The sequence below is a fragment of the Peromyscus leucopus genome, chromosome 12 (assembly GCF_004664715.2).
Source record: "Peromyscus leucopus breed LL Stock chromosome 12, UCI_PerLeu_2.1, whole genome shotgun sequence".
Taxonomy (NCBI): Eukaryota; Metazoa; Chordata; class Mammalia; order Rodentia; family Cricetidae; genus Peromyscus; species Peromyscus leucopus.
This window is the reverse complement of record NC_051073.1, coordinates 6,166,876-6,185,897: the sequence shown is the minus strand read 5'-3', so window position 1 is coordinate 6,185,897 and position 19,022 is coordinate 6,166,876. Positions and strand designations below refer to the sequence as shown.

The following is a 19,022-nucleotide window of genomic DNA, read 5'->3' as shown; positions in this document are numbered from 1 at the left end:
GACCCCCTCAGCACGGACTCACGGAGGCCGGTGTCCGCAGCAGATGCTCGCTGCCAGAGGATGCTCTAGCCGATGTGGAGCAGAAGGGCCCAGGAGGCAGGTTACCACTGCAGAGCACGCAGAGGCCTTCGTTCGGATAAAGGACAGCTGGGGGCAGGACCCGAGCCACAGCTACCGGCCTTATCGCAGGACAAGAGTGAGGTGGCGGCGTAAGCCAAAAATTCAATACTTACACAAACACCTGGGCCGACCCAGACATCCGCGGGGTGATGCCAGCGCAGTGTGGGTCTGTGCACTGTGCTGTTTGCTGGTGTGCCAACACGGGGCCAGGGGTACCATTCACGGAGGGAAGTGGGGGCAGAGGGGCGGGGTGCTCACGACTAAGAATAAGAGGCCCAGACTTCCAGGTTGGATTCAGTAATGAATTTGCTGTGTGATTTGAGGCCAGTCTCAACCTCTCTGGGCGACACGTGTCAACGGCAATGAAAATGAACTCGCCTTAAAATTAAAATTCAGTTCCTCCCAGAAGCACCAGCTACAAGTGCTCAGTGCAATGTTCCAACTCAAAATAAAGTGCATGAAAATGTAATAGAATTGTAAGTCTGGTCCCCCAGTCCCAGATGGCACATTCCAAACTCTAGTAGCCATTTCTGGCTCACGGTTACTGCCCTGGACTACACAGAACATTACTATCTGGATGCACAGAGTTCCACTGGGCAGCTCAGGTCTGCAGTTGAGGACACGAAGTTCATAGAACATTCTGGAGGCACTTTTAAGGGGTGCATGACCTACACAAAGTCCCGGGGAAGAAGCCCACGTGTATTTTCAGCCCGCAGAAGGTCTACAGCGGGAGGGTGTTCAGCAGTGTGGCTGAGTAAGCTGAGCCACCACACAGTGTGCCACAGGTTGGGCCCACGGGCAGACGTTAGTATGTCTCCGTAAAGCAGGGTGCCCACCAGCCACATCTGTAATTTAGTGGTGAGGTCTGATCTGCAGAGGAGACCAAATCATGCACATTACAGACGATGCAGTCACCGTTTTCAGGTGACCACACAGTACGCGATAATCAACCAGCAGCGGAGCACCCTGGGTCCGGAACGGAAGTCTGACGGCCCCTCATGCAAAGCCTTTAGAACGCTGACATGGCACAGGTGGAAGCCTCGGCGTGGAGGGCAGGGTTGGCATGGAGACACGGGTACAACAGAAATGTTCCGTAAGGCTGCTCTCGGGCCATGTGTATGACGACTCCTGTTTAGACCGGAGCCCTGCCCACAAGACACCACACTGCAGGGACTCGGCTGTGAGAAGCAGCAGGAGGCTTTGGGACGAGGGCTGGGTTACAGGGTCTAGACAGAGACAGACACTTCCCTTATGGAAAAGTACAATTAGCAGTGAGTTCTCACTTGATGCTTTTACTGCGTTTATTTAGTTAGTGTGTATGTGTATATGTGTGTGCACACATGGCACGGGTGTGTGTGTGTGTGTGTGTGTGTGTGTGTGTATCTGAGTGCGCGTGTGGAGGTGAGAGAACAAGGTGCTGGTACGGGTTCTGTCTTTCTACCACGTGGGCCCTGGGCATTGAACTCAAGTCATCGGACTTGGTGGCAAGCACCCTTACCCACTGAGTCACCTCACTGGCCCGGCTCCTATTTTAATACATTTATGTAGGTGACAGAGGACCAACAGGTGACGAAGAAGGACAATGGGAGAAAATCAGTCCTAACATAACACTAAACTAGTCTGTAGTCACAGAATCAGGACAAAGCTGGTTCAGATGTGGGACAATGAGATTATCGGGGGTTCTGACAGAGGTGTGTATAAACGCCATTTAGGCTGCATTTCACATGTGCAAGGGCCTGCGTGGTAGGCAGCAGCACAGGCACACGTCACAGGTAACATGCAAACGCTAACTCCCTTCCTGCGGCAAAGGAGAAAAGCCGGCACTAAGAACACAAAGGTGGCTGCGCACACCCTTAAACCCAGCACTCGGGAGGCAGAGGCAGGAGGATCTCTGTGAGTTCGAGGCCAGCCTGGGCTACAGAGTGAGTTCCAGGACAGCCAGGGCCACACAGAGAAACCCTGTCTCCAAAAACCAAAACCCAAACCAAGCACTAGAAGAAAACACTCCCTGATGCCCGCGATGAGGAGGTGAGTGCCGCATGGGAACTACAAATGAGAAGTAAAGGTTCTGTGAGGCCGCCGCTGTCGCCAGTTAGAGAGAGTATCCGCAAGATGAATGAGAAGGCGCCGAGTGTCTTAATATGTGTAAATAAGTAAACAGCCCTCTCCGTGAATTCTTAGCCACAGGCCAAAAAAATCACCAGAAAAACAGCAAATGACCTAAGTTATTCACAGAGACGATGCAGCAAGTGACCAAGGATCCTGTTAAGATGGATGACCCTGGTCCTAACTAAGGACAGGCTACTTAAAATAAGGAAGTATTATTTTCCATCTGTCAAAGACCCAAACGGCCAGGGGCAGGACTGCGCAGGGCTGGTGGCAATGTAAACACAGCCATACGGTAATACGGTGGAGCGTAAACTGGCAGAGGCTGTTAACGAGTCATCCACACCTCCCGCCTCAGAGACGTATTGACACACATAAACAGACATATGTGAGAGGCGCTGAACACAACAGTTTGTAGTATGAACAAGTTCCCCAAAGGAGCTAAGTGCTCGTCAGTGGACAGGGCTTGTCTGAGATGGTTGCATCACAGTGGACCTCGGGCAGCCAAAGGAACGCGGAGTCCAGGCCACCACTCGGAAAGGCAAGCTAGACAGGCTTGACACAGTCAGCACTCTACAGCCCATGGTGCGCATCATCTGCTTATCGCTACCACCAGACTCTTAAACATGAAAAACAACACATGACATGTGCCAGACGCCACCTCTGAGGAAGGGGGTGAGCGAAGACGAACCCTTGTATTTTTCTTCTTATGGCCACTTTCGTAATTACCCTTTGACTCACAGAGCAATCTAAACAAATGTAATCATCTACGGCTGGTACTTAGCACCCAGTGTGGATGAGTTGCGCTCTCCAGACATCCCACCCTAGCGCTACCAATTAGCTCTGCAGCCAGCGGCATGGTGCAGAACTAACAGCTGGTGGGGAGCTGTCTGCTGAACTCAGATTAGCTGTGCTCTCTGGCTTCAAGGAGATGAAGGAATCATGGGGACCCCAAGAACTGAGTGTGGGTCACATGAAGCCAAAGGCCCTCCCTCTGCCCTTCAGCCCCTCCAGGCGCCTCTGTGACAGCCATCTTGCAGTGCTGACTAGGGCCAGGCTGTTAGGTGGCATGGTGCTGCAGGGGTGAGGACGGCGTTTACAGGGCTGCAGGGGTGAGGACGGCGTTTACAGGGCTGCCTCGTTTAATGAAAGTGCAGCAGGGCCTTGAGGCTTAGGAAGCCAGCACGCACTGATGGTGGTGGGTCGCCTTCCCTGGCACAGCCTCCTGCAAACCAGGATGGCATTCAGAGATAAAAAGGTCTCAGCTGCTTTGGCCTTCCGCAGACTAGACGTGGTAAAGGATGGCCAGCCATAGTTGATTGGGAGCTGGAGACTGGCAGGGGCGGTGGGGATACAGTGGAGGAGGGGAAGTCTGAAGAGGTGCTCATCTCCTAAAAGGAGAGAGGAGAGGAAAGAAGAGGGGGAAGAAAGGAGCAGGGGGGGGGGGACGGGGGACTCCACAAGCATTAGCATGTACTTTCCAATTAGAAGTTTGTTTTCAAATTGTGCAGGGGACCCAAGGACTTGCTATCTGCAATACTTACTGATGGGCACATCACAGTTCTCTATATCTTATATTTTTTAATGTGCTTTAGTGCCTAAGTTGCTATCGACTTTGGGGCAAAGCTCATTTCATACTAAGTAGCCTATTAACACAGTCCTGCTGGGCGGTGGTGGCACACACCTTTAATCCCAGCACTCTGGAGGCAGAGGCTGATGGACCTGTGAGTGCAAGGCCAGCCTGGCCTACAGAACAAGTTCCAGGTAGACGAGTGCTACACACAGAAACCCTGTGTTGAAAACCAAACCAAACCAAAATAAAACAAAATACCGAAGTCCCAAAACTGCAACATATTCTAGGTATTTACAAGTGACATGCGATTCTAGACTGTGCATCATACTACAGTATTCTGGGTGTTTGGAAACATGTAGAAAACACACATACACATACACACACACACACACACACACACACACACACACACACACACACACCCTCCTCCACTCCCCTAGGAAAATAAGGGTTACCATTTCATGGACTTGAAAAAGCCATACTGGCTGTGTGGTGGGACAGTTTTCAATCCCAGCTTTCAGGAAGCAGTGGCAGGCAGACCTCTGTGAGTTCAAGACCAGCCTGATCTAAGTAGCAAGTTTCAGATCAGCCAGGGCCACATAGTGAGACCCTAGCTACGAGGGAGGGGGAAGTGATATTTTTCATTTTTATGGTGGTCTTACCCCACTGCTCCACAAAAACTTATGAAATGCCTTCAAGTGGCAAGCCCAGCCATCTTTGTGTCTCTACTAATTATAATAAAACTCTGACCCATGCCACACGTCTGCTGTGCGCCTGGCACTTGTTCTCCGAGCTCTCCACTGGCCCCTTCCATCCTCAGTAGTCCCCTGAGGAGACTGTCACAGAGCAGTTGAGTTGCTCCCCACAAGTGACACTGCCAGCAGTTGGTGACCGGGGCTTAGCATTCTAGCTGACTCGACTCGGGGCTCAGCCTCTTCTTTCTGCACGGTGTGGCCCTTGAGACAGCTCTGGCGGGGAAGGACTCATGCACAAGGAAGGCTGCGTTCCACCATGTGTGGTTAAGTACATCTTTATCATATTCCTGCTCTCGTGAGGACTAACCAGGTAAACAATATGCAGCAAGAAGCTCTGTACTGGGTTCCACCATGTGTGGTTAAGTACATCTTTATCATATTCCTGCTCTCGTGAGGACTAACCAGGTAAACAATATGCAGCAAGAAGCTCTGTACTGGGTTCCACCGTGTGTGGTTATGTACATCTTTATCATATTCCTGCTCTCGTGAAGGACTAACCAGGTAAACAATATGCAGCAAGAAGCTCTGTACTGGGTTCCACCGTGTGTGGTTAAGTACATCTTTATCATATTCCTGCTCTCGTGAGGACTAACCAGGTAAACAATATGCAGCAAGAAGCTCTGTACTCAGGAGAGCCTGCCGAAGTAATCCTGGCACTAATTAGTTAGTAGGGGAAACGAAGGACCAGAAATTGAAGGAGGAAACAGACATCCAATGGTGAAAATTCCCTGGAGTACAGTGAGGGCCCTGATGGATACAGGGTCAGTATCAGCCAAGTGGCTCCCATCTTCCACGTGGTCATAAATGCCACCCTGACAGTTCTCACCCCTCAGCATCCTTCCCGGCGGCTTTCTCACCAGATCCTGGCCGAGCCTCCTTAACCTGAGGATCTGAAATGCTGTCATTGGATTTTTCAGGCTGTTCAACTGGTAAAGCTGTGCAAACATCCCAAAGTCACAAAAGCTCCCCACCGGGCCCCAGCCGCCTCTGGTCCCAAGCATTTCAGCTAAGAGAAACTCTCCCCATGAATGAGGGGACGGCTCCGGGATCCCTGGTGACACTCCCTGCCCAGCAACTGCAGTTTCATCCCCAGCCACATGTCCCCGCTGTCCTCTGCACTGAGTGTAGGACTCACTGCCCGGCGCGCAGCCCTCTACCACAGCCCACCTTACTCCGCATTCACCCTGAAAGCTCCATCTTGGACTTACCGAGTCGAGGAAGCTACACACCTGAACGATGGCCCTGAATCACCTTGCAACCAGCCATCCGCAGGGGTGAAGGACGGCCCAGAGATGGGCTCCGGTGGTGGCTGTTCTTAGGAGCTATCAAGTTTTACTTACCCGGGACTTACCCGGGAACCACGGGTCAGGGAGCATGAAGGAGGCTGAACCCAACCCTGCCGCCCAGAATCTCAGCCCCAGTCCAGGAGGATGTCCCATGTGAGTGAGCAGGTCTGAGCACACGGCTCTGGTGACCCATCTGTGGGCATTAGCTTGCCCTTTTTAAAGTAATCAAGTTAGCAACGCTGCTCAGAATGCCCTAATGTTTCTGAAATAGTGGGTATTTTCACGAGTGAGTTCTCTGATATTTTATTGTGGTGGTCATGTTGCGGGCATGGAACCCAGGTCCTCCCCCGGGTCAGGCAGGTGCCCTACCACGGCGCTACACCCAGTCCTAGTTATTTACTCTGATTATTTATTCGTATTATTAAAAAGTCAAGTTTTTGGAAAGAAATTTCGTAACCTGTGCCAGGGCACAGCTGGAGCAGGAGGGTCATTCCATTAGGAGGGCTTCCCTTGAGGCAAACTGTTCTCCTACTTCAGTGTCCAGCCAGTAGCCAGCCTGCCCCGCAGGGAGGGCCGCAGCAGGAAGCAGCTTCCTGATTGCTTAGTTCCTGCTAAGAGATGGAATGGTGTCTCCCTGCCAAAGCTGAAATTACAAACTTGTCTTTGCAGCTCTGGGTATGACTGCTGGCCCCCTTCCTTTAGAGAAAGGTATGCTTGGACAGTGTTTAAGCCAACCAGTGGACCCACAGAGAACCCAGAGGAAGTTACCCCCTCTGGTGGTGACCACTGACCAGCACAGGTACAAATCTCTTCGCGGGCAGGCAGGAGCACCTTGCTCTTTGGCAGACCCTTAACAGTAGCCGGGGGACAGCCTGCTCGGACTCCCAGTGTCCTCCCTGCTGCCTGGGTCCTCTGAGCTCATTTAGGTGGAATAGGAGAGGAGAAGTCTCTAGGGACCCAGAACTGATGGAGCTGCCCGCCCTAGCAGGCTGACAACGGAGACCTGCGTTCAGTACCAGATCTGTCCACAACTGGTGGACACTCTTGAGCCCATACCATCACCCACCTGGGTCTCAGTTACTCACCAGACAAATGCAAGGTGAGGTTCACAGGCCACCTCTTCCCATGGGCTTTGAGAGCGTCAGAATCAAACCTCCAGGAACTATGAGATTCTATGATGCTTAGTATTTTTATAAAGAGAAGTCACCTTTGTCTAGAAAATGAGCAAATAACAGTATCTCCCTTAGAAGGTCATAAGAAAGACTAGAAAGGGTGGCACTCATACAGAGTTGGCACAAGTAATAAAATGCTTGATTGATGTACTTACAAGTTAGTTTGGTAATTACTGATTTTATAATTTACCATCCCAAATGGAAAGGTGTGTTACTGAAAATACCTCTAGCCCAGAGTGGTGGCATGTACCTGTAGTCTCATTAATTAGGAGGTTGAAGCTAGGGTTGTCCAAGGCCAGGAATTCCAGGGCAGTCTGGCCAACACAGTGAGACTTCATCTCACAAGGGGGGGGGGGAGGGAGGAGGAAGAAGAAGAGGAGGAGGAAGAGGAGGAGGAGGAGGAGGAGGAGGAGGAGGAAGAAGAAGAAGAAAAGAAGAAGAAGAGGAAGAAGAAGGAGAAGAAGAAGAGAAGGAGCAGGAGGAGAAGGAGGAGGAAGAGGAGAAGAAGAAATTTCCCCAGGCAGTAAGCATAAATCGGGTGGATGGACAGCTACCAGCCGTCCTCTCAATAGGTAAACCCGCCGTGACATTTGGAAACTCTCCACGGTCAGACTTTGAACAAATGTCATTCTAGTGTTTTGGCAAATCTTCAGACGGTCGCTGGACCATTTAATGAGCAGGGCTGGGGATCACTTAAATCCTCACTGGTGCAAGATCATCAGATTAATTTTACATGAATTTCCAAAATCAATTAAAGGTACAAAGTTCAAGTGTCTGAGATCCTTCCTTTAGCCACAAACTAACAGTATGGTGGGGGAGGAGATGGAAGGCTGGGGAGGTGGATGGAGGGCTAGGGGATGGATGGAGGGCTGGAGGGATGGATGGAAGGCTAGGGGAGATGGATGGAAGGCTGGGGAGATGGATGGAAGGCTGGGGGAGATGGATGGAAGGCTGGGGGGGGGGAGGGTGGATGGAAGGCTGGGAGGATGGGTGGAAGGCTGGGGGGATTGATGGAGGGCTGGAGGGATGGATGGAAGGCTGAGGGAGAGATGGATGGAAGGCTGGGGAGATGGAGTGGAGGGGGGGGGGATGGATGGAAGGCTAGGGAGATGGATGGAAGGCTGGGGAGATGGATGGAGGGCTGGGGAGATGGATGGAAGGCTGGGGAGATGGATGGAAGGCTGGGGGATGGATGGAAGGCTGGGGGAGATGGATGGAAAGGCTGGAGGAGATGGATGGAAGGCTGGGGAGATGGATGGAAGGCTGGAGGAGATGGATGGAATGGGAGATGGAAGGCTGGGGAGATGGATGGAAGGCTGGGAGGATGGATGGAAGGCTGGGGGAGGTGGATGGAAGGCTGGGGAGATGGATGGAAGGCTGGGGAGGTGGATGGAAGGCTGGGGGATGGATGGAAGGCTGGGGAGATGGATGGAAGGCTGGGGGATGGATGGAAGGCTGGGAGATGGATGGAAGGCTGGGGAGGATGGATGGAAGGCTGGGGGAGGTGGATGGAAGGCTGGGGGATGGATGGAAGGCTGGGGGATGGATGGAGGCTGGGGGGATGGAAGGCTGGGGGATGGATGGAAGGCTGGGGGATGGATGGAAGGCTGGGGGAAGGTGGGATGGAAGGCTGGGGGATGGATGGAAGGCTGGGGAGATGGATATGGAAGGCTGGGGGAGGTGGATGGAAGGCTGGGGATGGATGGAAGGCTGGGGAGGTGGATGGAAGGCTGGGGGAGGTGGATGGAAGGCTGGGGGATGGATGGAAGGCTGGGGGATGGAGTGGAATGGTGGAAGGCTGGGGATGATGGAACTGGAGGGATGGATGGAAGGCTGGGGGATGGATGGAAGGCTGGGGAGGTGGATGGAAGGCTGAGAAGATGGATGGAAGGCTGGAGGGATGGATGGAAGGCTGGGGAGGTGGATGGAGGGCTGGGGAGATGGATGGAAGGCTGAGGAGTGGATAGAGGACAGATAGTATGCACTGGAGACACCTCATTTTGAGCAAATTCTAACTGGGGGAAGTCTGACTGAACCCCTGGGTTGGGGATCAGGAAGGAAGTAAGGGGCAAGTAGGCTATGGCACCCACAGGGAGAATAGTACACTGTGGTTCTGGAGCTAGAAATGACCTCAGAGACTCCAGTCTAACCTGCTCAATCGATAGGAAGTAGACAGGTTTGGACAAGAAGGTAATTTGCCCAACAAAATAGTTCATCATTTGCATGGCATGAGCAATACCCAAAATTCACTCTCACGTCTTCTCTGCGGCCTGTGATTTGGAAGGGGAGGTGTTCACTGTCTGGGGCAATGGGCCTTCTTAAATGGACTCTCCTAGACTTCAGGTAGAGATGGGCTCCCCCGGCTGGTTTTGAACTGTGTAATGCTCAGAATGTGAGTGGTAGCCAACAAACATCTGTTGAATGAACACATGCATGGGTGGATGAGTGAGATGCTGGACCCACGTCTGCCTGGCTCCAGGGTCCAGGCTCTAGTCAGCTTGAACAGATGACCAGCATCGGGGCTGCCACTGCACTTGACCATTGGGATCGCCCAACAGCATCCGCTCAGTGTGAAGGCACAGCCGAGGGGAGGGGGGAGGGTTGTAACCTGTCCATCTGCACCCACGCACAAAATCAGGTCCTTCACAAAACTCCTTGGGAGTTCAGTAAGATGTGTGTGTGACATGTGCAACATCCAGGGGAACCTCCGTGTGCATTGCTGCCCCACTGTGAGAGGGTGGGCGGCAAGGCCTTCTGAGTGCGTGAAAGCTGGGTGAGTCGGGGCCAGCGCTTCGAGGCACGTGACCTGGGATTGGCGTCACGAGCCACCACCTGAGCAAAGGGGGGGTGACAGCAGTGCCCACTTCACAGGGCTCTGGGGAAGGGAAACAATAAACAATGTGTACCGTGCAAACAGGTGTTAATAAAGCGCTCATTACAACGATCACCAGAAATGCAAAGGCTGGTAAGCAGGCACTGACTGTTTTGGCCCTTCCTCCTCTATGTAGACCTAACACCGGAGCGGCTGGACTGGGAGATGAGGGAGATGAGGTCTCTAAGAAAGCTATTAGTCCAGGGTCCAAGGGCGGAGCCTTGATGGCTTTCCAAGTCCTCATCCTGGTCCCCACACACCAGGAAAGACCCTCTGAGGACACAGTGAGAAGGCGCCACCTGCAGGCCAAGGAGAGAAACTCCACCCTGATCCCAGACGCAGAGCCGCCGAGCTGTGAGAAAATCAGTCTGTCAGTGGTATTTGGGAAGGCAGACTAAGGCCATGATAAAGTAAGGAAAGCTACTGTTTGTTATCTCGAGTGGAAAAAACCTCCAAAATTAGCTCTCTAAATTAAATAACATTTTTGTCTTCTAATTCTAAATTCAGGCCAACCTCAAATACCTCTCTCTACTGGGTTAATTACGATTGCGGTGGGAATTTCATACCTCGCCAGTCAAAATTAGCAACAAAAGGAAAAGTACTGGGCCTTCCAAGCCGGACAGGGGTCAGCTGTTCCCATTCAAGTCAACCAGGCCTGACCGCTCATCCTCTGCGGCAAGCCAGGGCGCTGTGGTCGCCAACGGGTTCAGTTTCCCAACTCCTTTCAGAAACTCCCTGACAGCTTTTGATTATCCGGATCTCCACGGCCCACCAACTAGGCAGTTTATGAAGTGCAGAGGCCAAAGGTGCAACCTTTCATGAAGTTGAACTTCCAAAGAAAGAGAATGAGAAAACCTTAATAAGCACCTGTTTTCCGAGCTGGGGCTTGAACCTGGGGCCTTGAGCATGGCAAGCGAAGCTCTACATACTGAGCTCTATCTCAAGCCTGTTTTAGTAAACATCTCTAAACATTAGTAGCTCCACAGAAGCCTAAGGGGTTTACAAGGAAAAAAATAAAAAAATAAAACCAACAACCCAACAGGTGTGATGGCACACACTAACAGTCCCAGCAACCGAGAGGCACAGGCAGGAAGATCAGGGGTTCAAGGTCATCCTCAGCCCATGGGTGTGCTTCCTGAGGCCTGCCTAGAAGAAAATAGCCAGGGTAACAAAGGGGTCGCTGTGGTGCTGCTGGGCGGCCCGTCTTTGGTCCTAGTGACCCACCTCCCAGCACCACTGCCTTGTACGATGGCACCACAAGCATCACCTCTATTTAAGGGCCAGGAATTCTAAAATTAGGGAAAGAGTGGGCGGATTCTGTACAAGCCCCCATTTGTACCTCACTCCTGGAAGAACAGCCCAGCGATGGCTCCCACTCCGAGACTCGGTTAGGGAGGGATGGTGGGTCCCATCCATCTTTACGTTCTCTTGCTCTGAGGGAGGCCAGCAGCCATGCTCTGAGCTGCCCTGTGGAGAGACCCAGGGACAAGGAACAAAGGACCCCCCTCCCCGTCTTTAGTCATCAAGGGCTGAGGGGCCCCCAGTAATAGCTCACAGAAGTCTCCCTTAGCCAGTCTTCCTGACTGCAGCTCTGGGCCACGGTCAGCCACCCCTGCACCCCACAGCCATGCCATCTGCTCACCAAAGTGTCAGGTGGGTTTGTTACAGAGCAGCTGAAAACGGACACGTAACTCCCACTGAACCTTTGCTAAAGCCCGGTCACCCACCCCACCCCCCATAACTACTATTACCACCCCCATTTCACAGGCAGGAAAACTAGGACACAGATTGGGTGAACGGGGCAGACTGGAGGAAGACCTATGCTCTTAACCACTATGCGACACTGCCTCCTTGTGGACAGGCCACGCCAGGATTTCTAGAGACCGAGTTTTAGACAACAGGAAGACAATATCCCTCCACCGACTGGTACTGAAGAGAAGATTGTGTTTTCTGGTCACGGGTTTTAAAGGACATAAACAAAGAGACAAAAGGCTCAGCCTAAAACGTAAGCTCAGAGTCAGCAGCCCCGTCCCTTGCTCTATCATGAAGGAAGGCCATTTTTCTGTCACCCTACGTCACTGTCCTGAGGACTGAGAGTCTGCAGTTGGAGGCAAAGCAACAGTTACAGCTTCTGCCATGGAGAACACTTCGGGCTTTGGTGGCGGGCTGACTTGTGGGGTGGCAGAGGGACTAAACACTCAACAAGGAAAACAAAGTGTGGCTATAAAAAGCATCCTATTTGTGAACAGTCGGACATTCTAAACTCAAGGAGACAGTGGGTAAATCCTAAACCAAGCCTTGCACCTAGCTAATGTGGATTTTTATAAATTAACACAGCAGTCCAAATAAATCCAGATACACTGAACCCACTACACCAGAGGCCAAACAACAGAAGAGAAAACCCCACCCAAGATGTACGTCTGAGAGAACACACGCTTTGCCCTCACAATAGGCTGAACATTGAAAAAGCCTGAAACCACTTGGATTCCTACTCACCCCATCCACTACCCACCCAGGATGTCATATTTCCAGTACGTTACACAGACTGATATGGGATGGAAACAGGCAGAAACATGGCTGAGGATGTTCAACCTTGGAGTGGAAGCTGTGGACACTGGCTGTACCGTTCCTGTTCCCCGTAACATTTCAACCATCAAATTACCATGGAATGTGGACTTGCCTACAAGTCCATGGTCTGCCCTTGGGAACTGCACGTAAGGGTAAACTGAGGCTCTGAGACCACTTCCCAAGGACACAGCCCCTCCTGCTGATAGTCATTAACCCTGCTTAGGCTTCAAAGTCACACAAACTGGCCAGGAAAGGGAGCCTCAGGTCAGAGAACCCGACCTCCATGATGGACTAGAAGAAATCAGGCACAGGCAGGCTGGGTATCTGCTTAGACAGGACCCAGTTACCAACTTCTCGGTGTTCTCTTTCAATTCTGCATTGCCTTTTCCTTTCTCCCAGCCACCCTTTCTCGCCACAGGGTTTCACGCTGTAGCTCATGCTGGACCACAACTCACTGCGTAGCCTAGGTCTCAAACAGAAGACAATCCTCCTGCTTCAGCTCCTTCGTGGCTAAGACCAACCCCTTCTAGCTGCATGGGAGGCACAGCTTCAGACTGTGACTTGACTAAGAGAGTCTCCCACGGGCCATTCCCAGCTCCCACACCTGAGAACGGAATTAGTGTGGAGCGCGTAGGACGTGGGAATTTCTCAAGCCTCCCTTGAGATTGGGGGGGTCGGGGTGGGGGAGGGGTGGCGAGGTGGCTCAGCAGGCAAACGCTTGTCACAAGCAAGCCTGATGATCTGACTCTGAGCCCCAGGAACCCCGTGAGAAACCAGATGCTGTGGTTCACATCTAACCCCAGGGCTCCTACAGTGGGGTGAGTGGCGGAGACGGGAAGCACGCGGCTTTCAGGCCAGGGGCAGAGCCTGAAGTCTGCTGAGCCTCAGGGACATGAGAGACTCTGCTTCAGAAACAAGACGGAAGGAGTGAACAGGTTCCAAAAGGTGTCCTGGCCTCACATGCATACCCCCTGCCCTCGTCACACGCGCGCGCACGCGCACACACACACACAAACACACACACCACACACACACACACACACACACACACAAACACAAACACTCCCTACACATACACACGCACACACCACACACACACACACACACACACACACGCACACACGCACACACACAATTTTTACAAACAGATTCTAAGGTGTAAGGACAGTTGGGATCTCCTTGCTTGGGAGAGGGCATGTATGTAAAGAATTTAGGACCCTTAAGATTCGTTTATGCAGATCAGAGTATATGTTATTAAAAGAAAATTATCTATCATGAGTCATAATCATTTTTTAAAGAAATGTGTGTTTAGCAGAAACAAGTAGATTCCGTATGATTTCCAGACGGGCAAAGCTCTATCCATCACATACACATTCGCGCTTGAGATGAGCAAGCGTATGTTTCCCTACTGTCTTGAGCTCCGTCCGTAGACGCCAAATGGGAACTCTGAAACTGCCCGTCAGCTTGGTGACAACTAGGCAAAGGGAACCAACTAACTAACCAGTGCCAACAGCCCACAGCACAGGTAATCACTGGTTCAAAGCACAGCTTTGCTTTCTAAGTAGAAGAGCTAGTAAAAAAGGAGTATGCCAGGCAAATATCTGCCCAAGTAGAAAATAAGCTTATTTTAATAAAGGTTTCCACTCACTGGTAACAGTATGACTCTCTCTAGTGAGATTACTTTACATTAATGGTGATGCAGTTTTTTTTTTTTAATGGAGACATTTAAGTAACATATTCTACTAAAAGCAAATCTCACATATTAATAGTTACAAAAGTTTCAGAAATTCTCAAACACACGAGTAGTTCAGTTATTATTTCCTTTAAGACTCAGGGTATGGAATCAGGGGAGTCACAGGTACTGAGTGTTCTTCTGCAGGCGATCACCCCCAGGTGGCCCCGCAGCACTGGACAGGCGGATGCCAGCTCCAGCGACGTGTGTCAGCTCTGCAGTCAGTAGTAACCTATTCCAGGGTAGACACATCTTCCAGCTCCCACCCGGAGGTGACCACAGACAGCAGGCTGCAACCCCAGAACCAGGCTTCCTCGCTGGGTAACTGGGAGCCAGTCTGCTTTCAGGAAGGCCTCCCAGTGACCTGCCACGATGGCCGCTGTGCCAGGCTGTCTTCCTGGAGAGCTGTTTGCCCTGCGGACTGGCACCCTTAGCCCAGTGGATTCATGATGTCTGCATCACTTTAGCCCTCAGGACCCACGAACTGGCAACTCATCAGTGCTGGACACTCCCCACCCCGTTCTTTCTGAAGATCCAGACCTCAAGGCGGAGAGGAGGGGGAGGACCAGCCAGGCTCTGCGTCTTCCCCCTTCAACACCACACCTCTGCATTAAGCAGATTCTGTCCCAGCAACCCTGACAATGACCACAGCCTATCCCTACCTGGCCTGCCTCTCCACTTCCGCTCCTGCCCACCCACCTTCCTTCCCTATAGGCCAGTTTCCACCCAACTTGGAAGTGAGAGTAACAGCCCTCTGGGGACCCTTCCCTGGTTGCTCTTCAGATCTCCCCACCCTGGCAACCTGCCCTTCAACACTCACTCGGACTCCTTCCGGCCTTTACCTCCAGCACACCCGGCATCGCACGTCAGCACTGCTATTCCTTTTTGCACGGATTCCAGATGCAAAATTCCCCTCAAGGAGCTTCTTTCCATCAGCCCCGTCAGCCTGTGCAGGGGCCATCCTGGGCTACTCGGTCTGACGCCTCTGCACCCACACTGTCCTCAGAGCCCTTCTCTGGTCCCTGGAAGGCAGGCCCTACCATTGGATCTGCCTTGGGCTCCCTTGGATCTGGGATGCCAGGGTTAGTTAGGCTCCTTCCCTGCAAGCTTTAACACCTCAACTCCACACCTTCAGACCTAGAGCGCCTACCAGGCAGCTCCTCACAGGGGTTCCAGCCACGCTGCTTCCTTTCCTAGATCTAGCTTCTGGCTGCTGCTCACAGCCAATGGTCTGGGCACCTCTTGTGGGGCTCCTGAGGCTAGCCCAGTTAGCCAGTTCTTTGGCCCAACATCTTGAGCCACCGATGTGCGACCCTGTAAGCACCTGGCTGCCACTCAGCCCGCCACCTGTCACTACTACCTGTTTCTGTTTCACATTCCACATTATACCCACCCACCACTTCTGTCAGCCTTCGCTACCCACAGGTTCCACATGTACAGATCTGGGCAATCTGGAGTCAACTTTTTTTTTTTTTTTCATAAAAAACTGCACCAGCAAGAACAGGCACAGACCTTCCCTTCTTGCCATTATTAAAAAAAAAAAAATGGTATAACAACTATTTATATAGCATTTACAACCTATTGGGAATCATACGTCACCTGAAGAGTTAAAGCACCTGGGATGATATGCATACGCTATCTGCAAGCATCATGCTATTTTACAAAGGAAACTTTGCCACGCATGGACTGTAGTATCAGAGGGGTGTCCCAGAACCAAGAATCCGCCACAGATACAGAGGAATGTCTGTTCATCTCCACACTCCAGAATCCAAGCCCCATGAAAGCAACAAGCTTGTCCGGTTCACCACCCTTTCCTCTGAGCCTGGAAGTGCGTCTGGAAACCAGCATCAGTCATTAGCAAGAACCACCTTATCATTCCAGAGAGTGTCACTGCCCATTTAATGCATGGCAGCCAACTCCTTCCTCCCTCAGACCTCTACGCCCTGGGCCGTCACCTTCTGCTAAGTCTGATATTTACCTTTTCTGTTTCCCTCAATCAAACATGTCAGCAAGGCTTTCAGCGCTTGGTGCTGGGTCCGTATGTCAATGAACTGTAGCTGAAGGTCGCTGCCAAGAGAAACACCGCTGTGTCCCGGTTATTTATAATTTATATGCCCATTTACTTTCAGAAAGGATTTACAAGGGCTGTGTAAGCTTCCGGACATCCTGTGCAGCCCAACAATTGCCACAGTTCAGGGGCTCCCTCATCTCTCACAGCAGGCTTAGCTCCGGCCAGCACTTCAAACCTCTTTTAGGGATCCCAGGCTCTCTCTTTTCCTCAGACAAGATCAGTTGTCTCACCATGAGGCTGTACTTACTTGCTTGGGTGCCTGGTAATTCACACCATTTGTGGAAATATCCCAAAACCGCATTGTCTAAGGATCTGCCCCCTTGGCCAGCTGCTAATTTCAACATTTAGTAGGATTCTGTTGTGGAGCTGTTTGGGATTCTGAGGACACAGCAGAGAATAAAATTTTGCCTCCAGGGCTAACAAGCAAGTGCTGGACCTCAGAATGAATTATCATCTGAAGTGGCCAGGGGAGCGATACCTTGTCCCTGGGGGTTCAGCCCCTGCTCTGAATTTACTCGGTAGGGGAGGGGTTCACCTCATTCATTGGGAGGAAGGAGGAAACAGACGTGACTCACTGTTCAGAAATAGGACTAGGGCTCTGCATTCTCAATCTGCACTGTTGGAAGAAAAGCCGGTGTTTGGGTGAGGAGCCTGGTTGCTCATTATCGTGCGGTTGATTGGTCAGTTTTGGTAGAATGGTGTTAGGGGGTAGGGGACCCTTTCCTACGCCTTTAGAATATTTAGGTCCTTATAGGGGTGACATGCCACCATCAGGGACACTCAGTACGCTGGGATTTGTCCCTTCCCCTCCCTAATCCGCACGATTTTGACACTCTGGGAAGGAGAGGGGGCAGGTAAGAGTAACCAACCGCGGCCGTGGAGAGGAGGAACTGATTTCAAATATTCAGTGATTCCCCTAGAACACGATCTGGACCACGTAGGCGGTGCAGAAGGAAGCCCGCCTTCAGAGCCAGCGACCCCGGGGAGCAGGGTTGCGGCCCGTCCCCGCCCCGGCCGCGCCCCGCAACAAGTGTCCGCCCTCCGCCCCGCCGGCCGCGCGGTCCTCACCCGGCACAGGCCGTCCACGAACACGCGCGGGTCCAGGTGGCAGGCGATGGTGGCGCTGGGCAGGTCCTGCAGATCCACCTCCTCCATCTCGCAGTCGATGAAGCTCCAGTCGCTGCCGCCCTCGTCCGCTGGGGCAGCCGCGGAGAAGGGCGCGAAGGGCCTCAGAGTCACCCTGGTGGGCGCCCGCGCCTCGACCGCCTCCGCCGCCGCCTCCCCGAGCCGCCGCGGCCCCGCCACGCCGTCCTCCATGCCCGGCGCGCGCTCCTTCGCTCCTCCGCGCCGCGCCGCGCCGCGCTGCCGCCGCCGCCGCCGCCGCCGGCTCCGGCTTCACCCTCTCGGGGGTCACCGTGGCGCCGGGACGCCGGCTTCCAGCGCCCGCCCCGCCCGCCTCCGCCCCGCGCGGGAGGGGCAGCCAGCCTGCGCCCGCCGCCTTCGAGGGGCCGATCCCGCGGAGCCCAGGAGCGGTCCCTTTAAGGTCGGCCCGCTCGGGTCACTAAGTCCCGCCCTACCTATAGAGACGGCCAATAACAGGACAGGGTTTTGTCACGTGAGGCCCGTCCCGCCGCCCTAAGCATGAAGCCTCAGGGCGGCCATGTCTGTTAGGGGCAGAGGCCTCTTGCCGGGTCGGCTTCACTGACAGCTGGCAGTGCCCATTGAAGGACACCAGCCCGGTCGGTGTCAGCCCACGGACGGTAACCCGTGAGGCAGCGCTTCGGCGGTTCCCACGCGGCGACGTTTGGAAACAGCAGCCAACTCTGGAGGACTTACACGAAATCTAGTTAGAGGCTCTGTTCGGTTCCGCGGCCGTTAGCCGCCTTTCCATACTTGGTGTGTATGTACCGCCACGGAAGCGCAAGGTTTGAATAACGCCATGACAACATGCCTTGCGTTTGTATTTCGACCTAATTAGTCTTATCACTGTCCAATTTTTAGATAATTAGAAGCATTTTTTTAGCACACAAAATAATGGGTTTCAAGAGTACATTTTCACACATATACCGTGTGTGTATGTGTGTATACACGGACATCGTCGTCTTTTGCTCACATCTGCCGGCCAGTGCCCTCCCCTGTGCCCTTTCGCCCATCCTGCCCTCCTTCCTTCCCTCTAAATACTTCCTTTTAATGTTTTCTTTAAAAAAAAAAAAAAGTTACCGTGCGTATCAGTTACTTTTCTGTTACTATGATAGAATACCGTGACCAAGGCAACTTACGGAAGAGTTTATTCGAGTTTGATATAGGGTTCCAGAGGGATGAGAGTCCGTTTTGGTGGGAAGACCACTGCAGTAAGTAAGTAAGTAAGTAAGTAACAGGCGTGGCAGCTGGAGACTGAGAGATCACCCCTCAGCCGGGAGCGTGAAGCAGGGACAGTGAACTAGAGACAGAGTGAGACCACATATATCCACCAAAGCCCACCCCCAGTGGGGCACTTCCTCCAGGGAAGCCATACCTCCTAAACCTCCCCCAAACACTGCCACCAACTGGGGACCCAGTATTACAGTACCTGAGCTCATGGGGGACACTTCTCATCACGCCATGTACAGCAGGACAGCGGTTCTCAACCTGGGAGGTCGGTCGACCATCTCACAGGGGTCACATATCAGATATCCTGTGTATCAGACATTTACGTGATGACTCGTAACAGTAGCCAAATTACAGCGATGAGGTAGCAATGAAATAATTTGATGGTTTGGGGTCACCA

At 52.5% G+C, this 19,022-nt stretch overlaps 1 protein-coding gene across 1 annotated transcript in view; it reads right to left on the bottom strand.

The window, feature by feature from the left end:
• Rcan1 (regulator of calcineurin 1) overlaps positions 1–17,572 on the bottom strand; it is a 76,282-nt gene extending 58,710 nt beyond the window's left edge. Inside the window, exon 1 of the mRNA XM_028877068.2 lies at positions 17,324–17,572. Within this exon, the coding sequence (XP_028732901.1) occupies positions 17,324–17,572 (249 nt within the window). The remainder of the gene's footprint in view (positions 1–17,323) is intronic.
• Between the last annotated feature and the right edge of the window lie 1,450 nt (positions 17,573–19,022).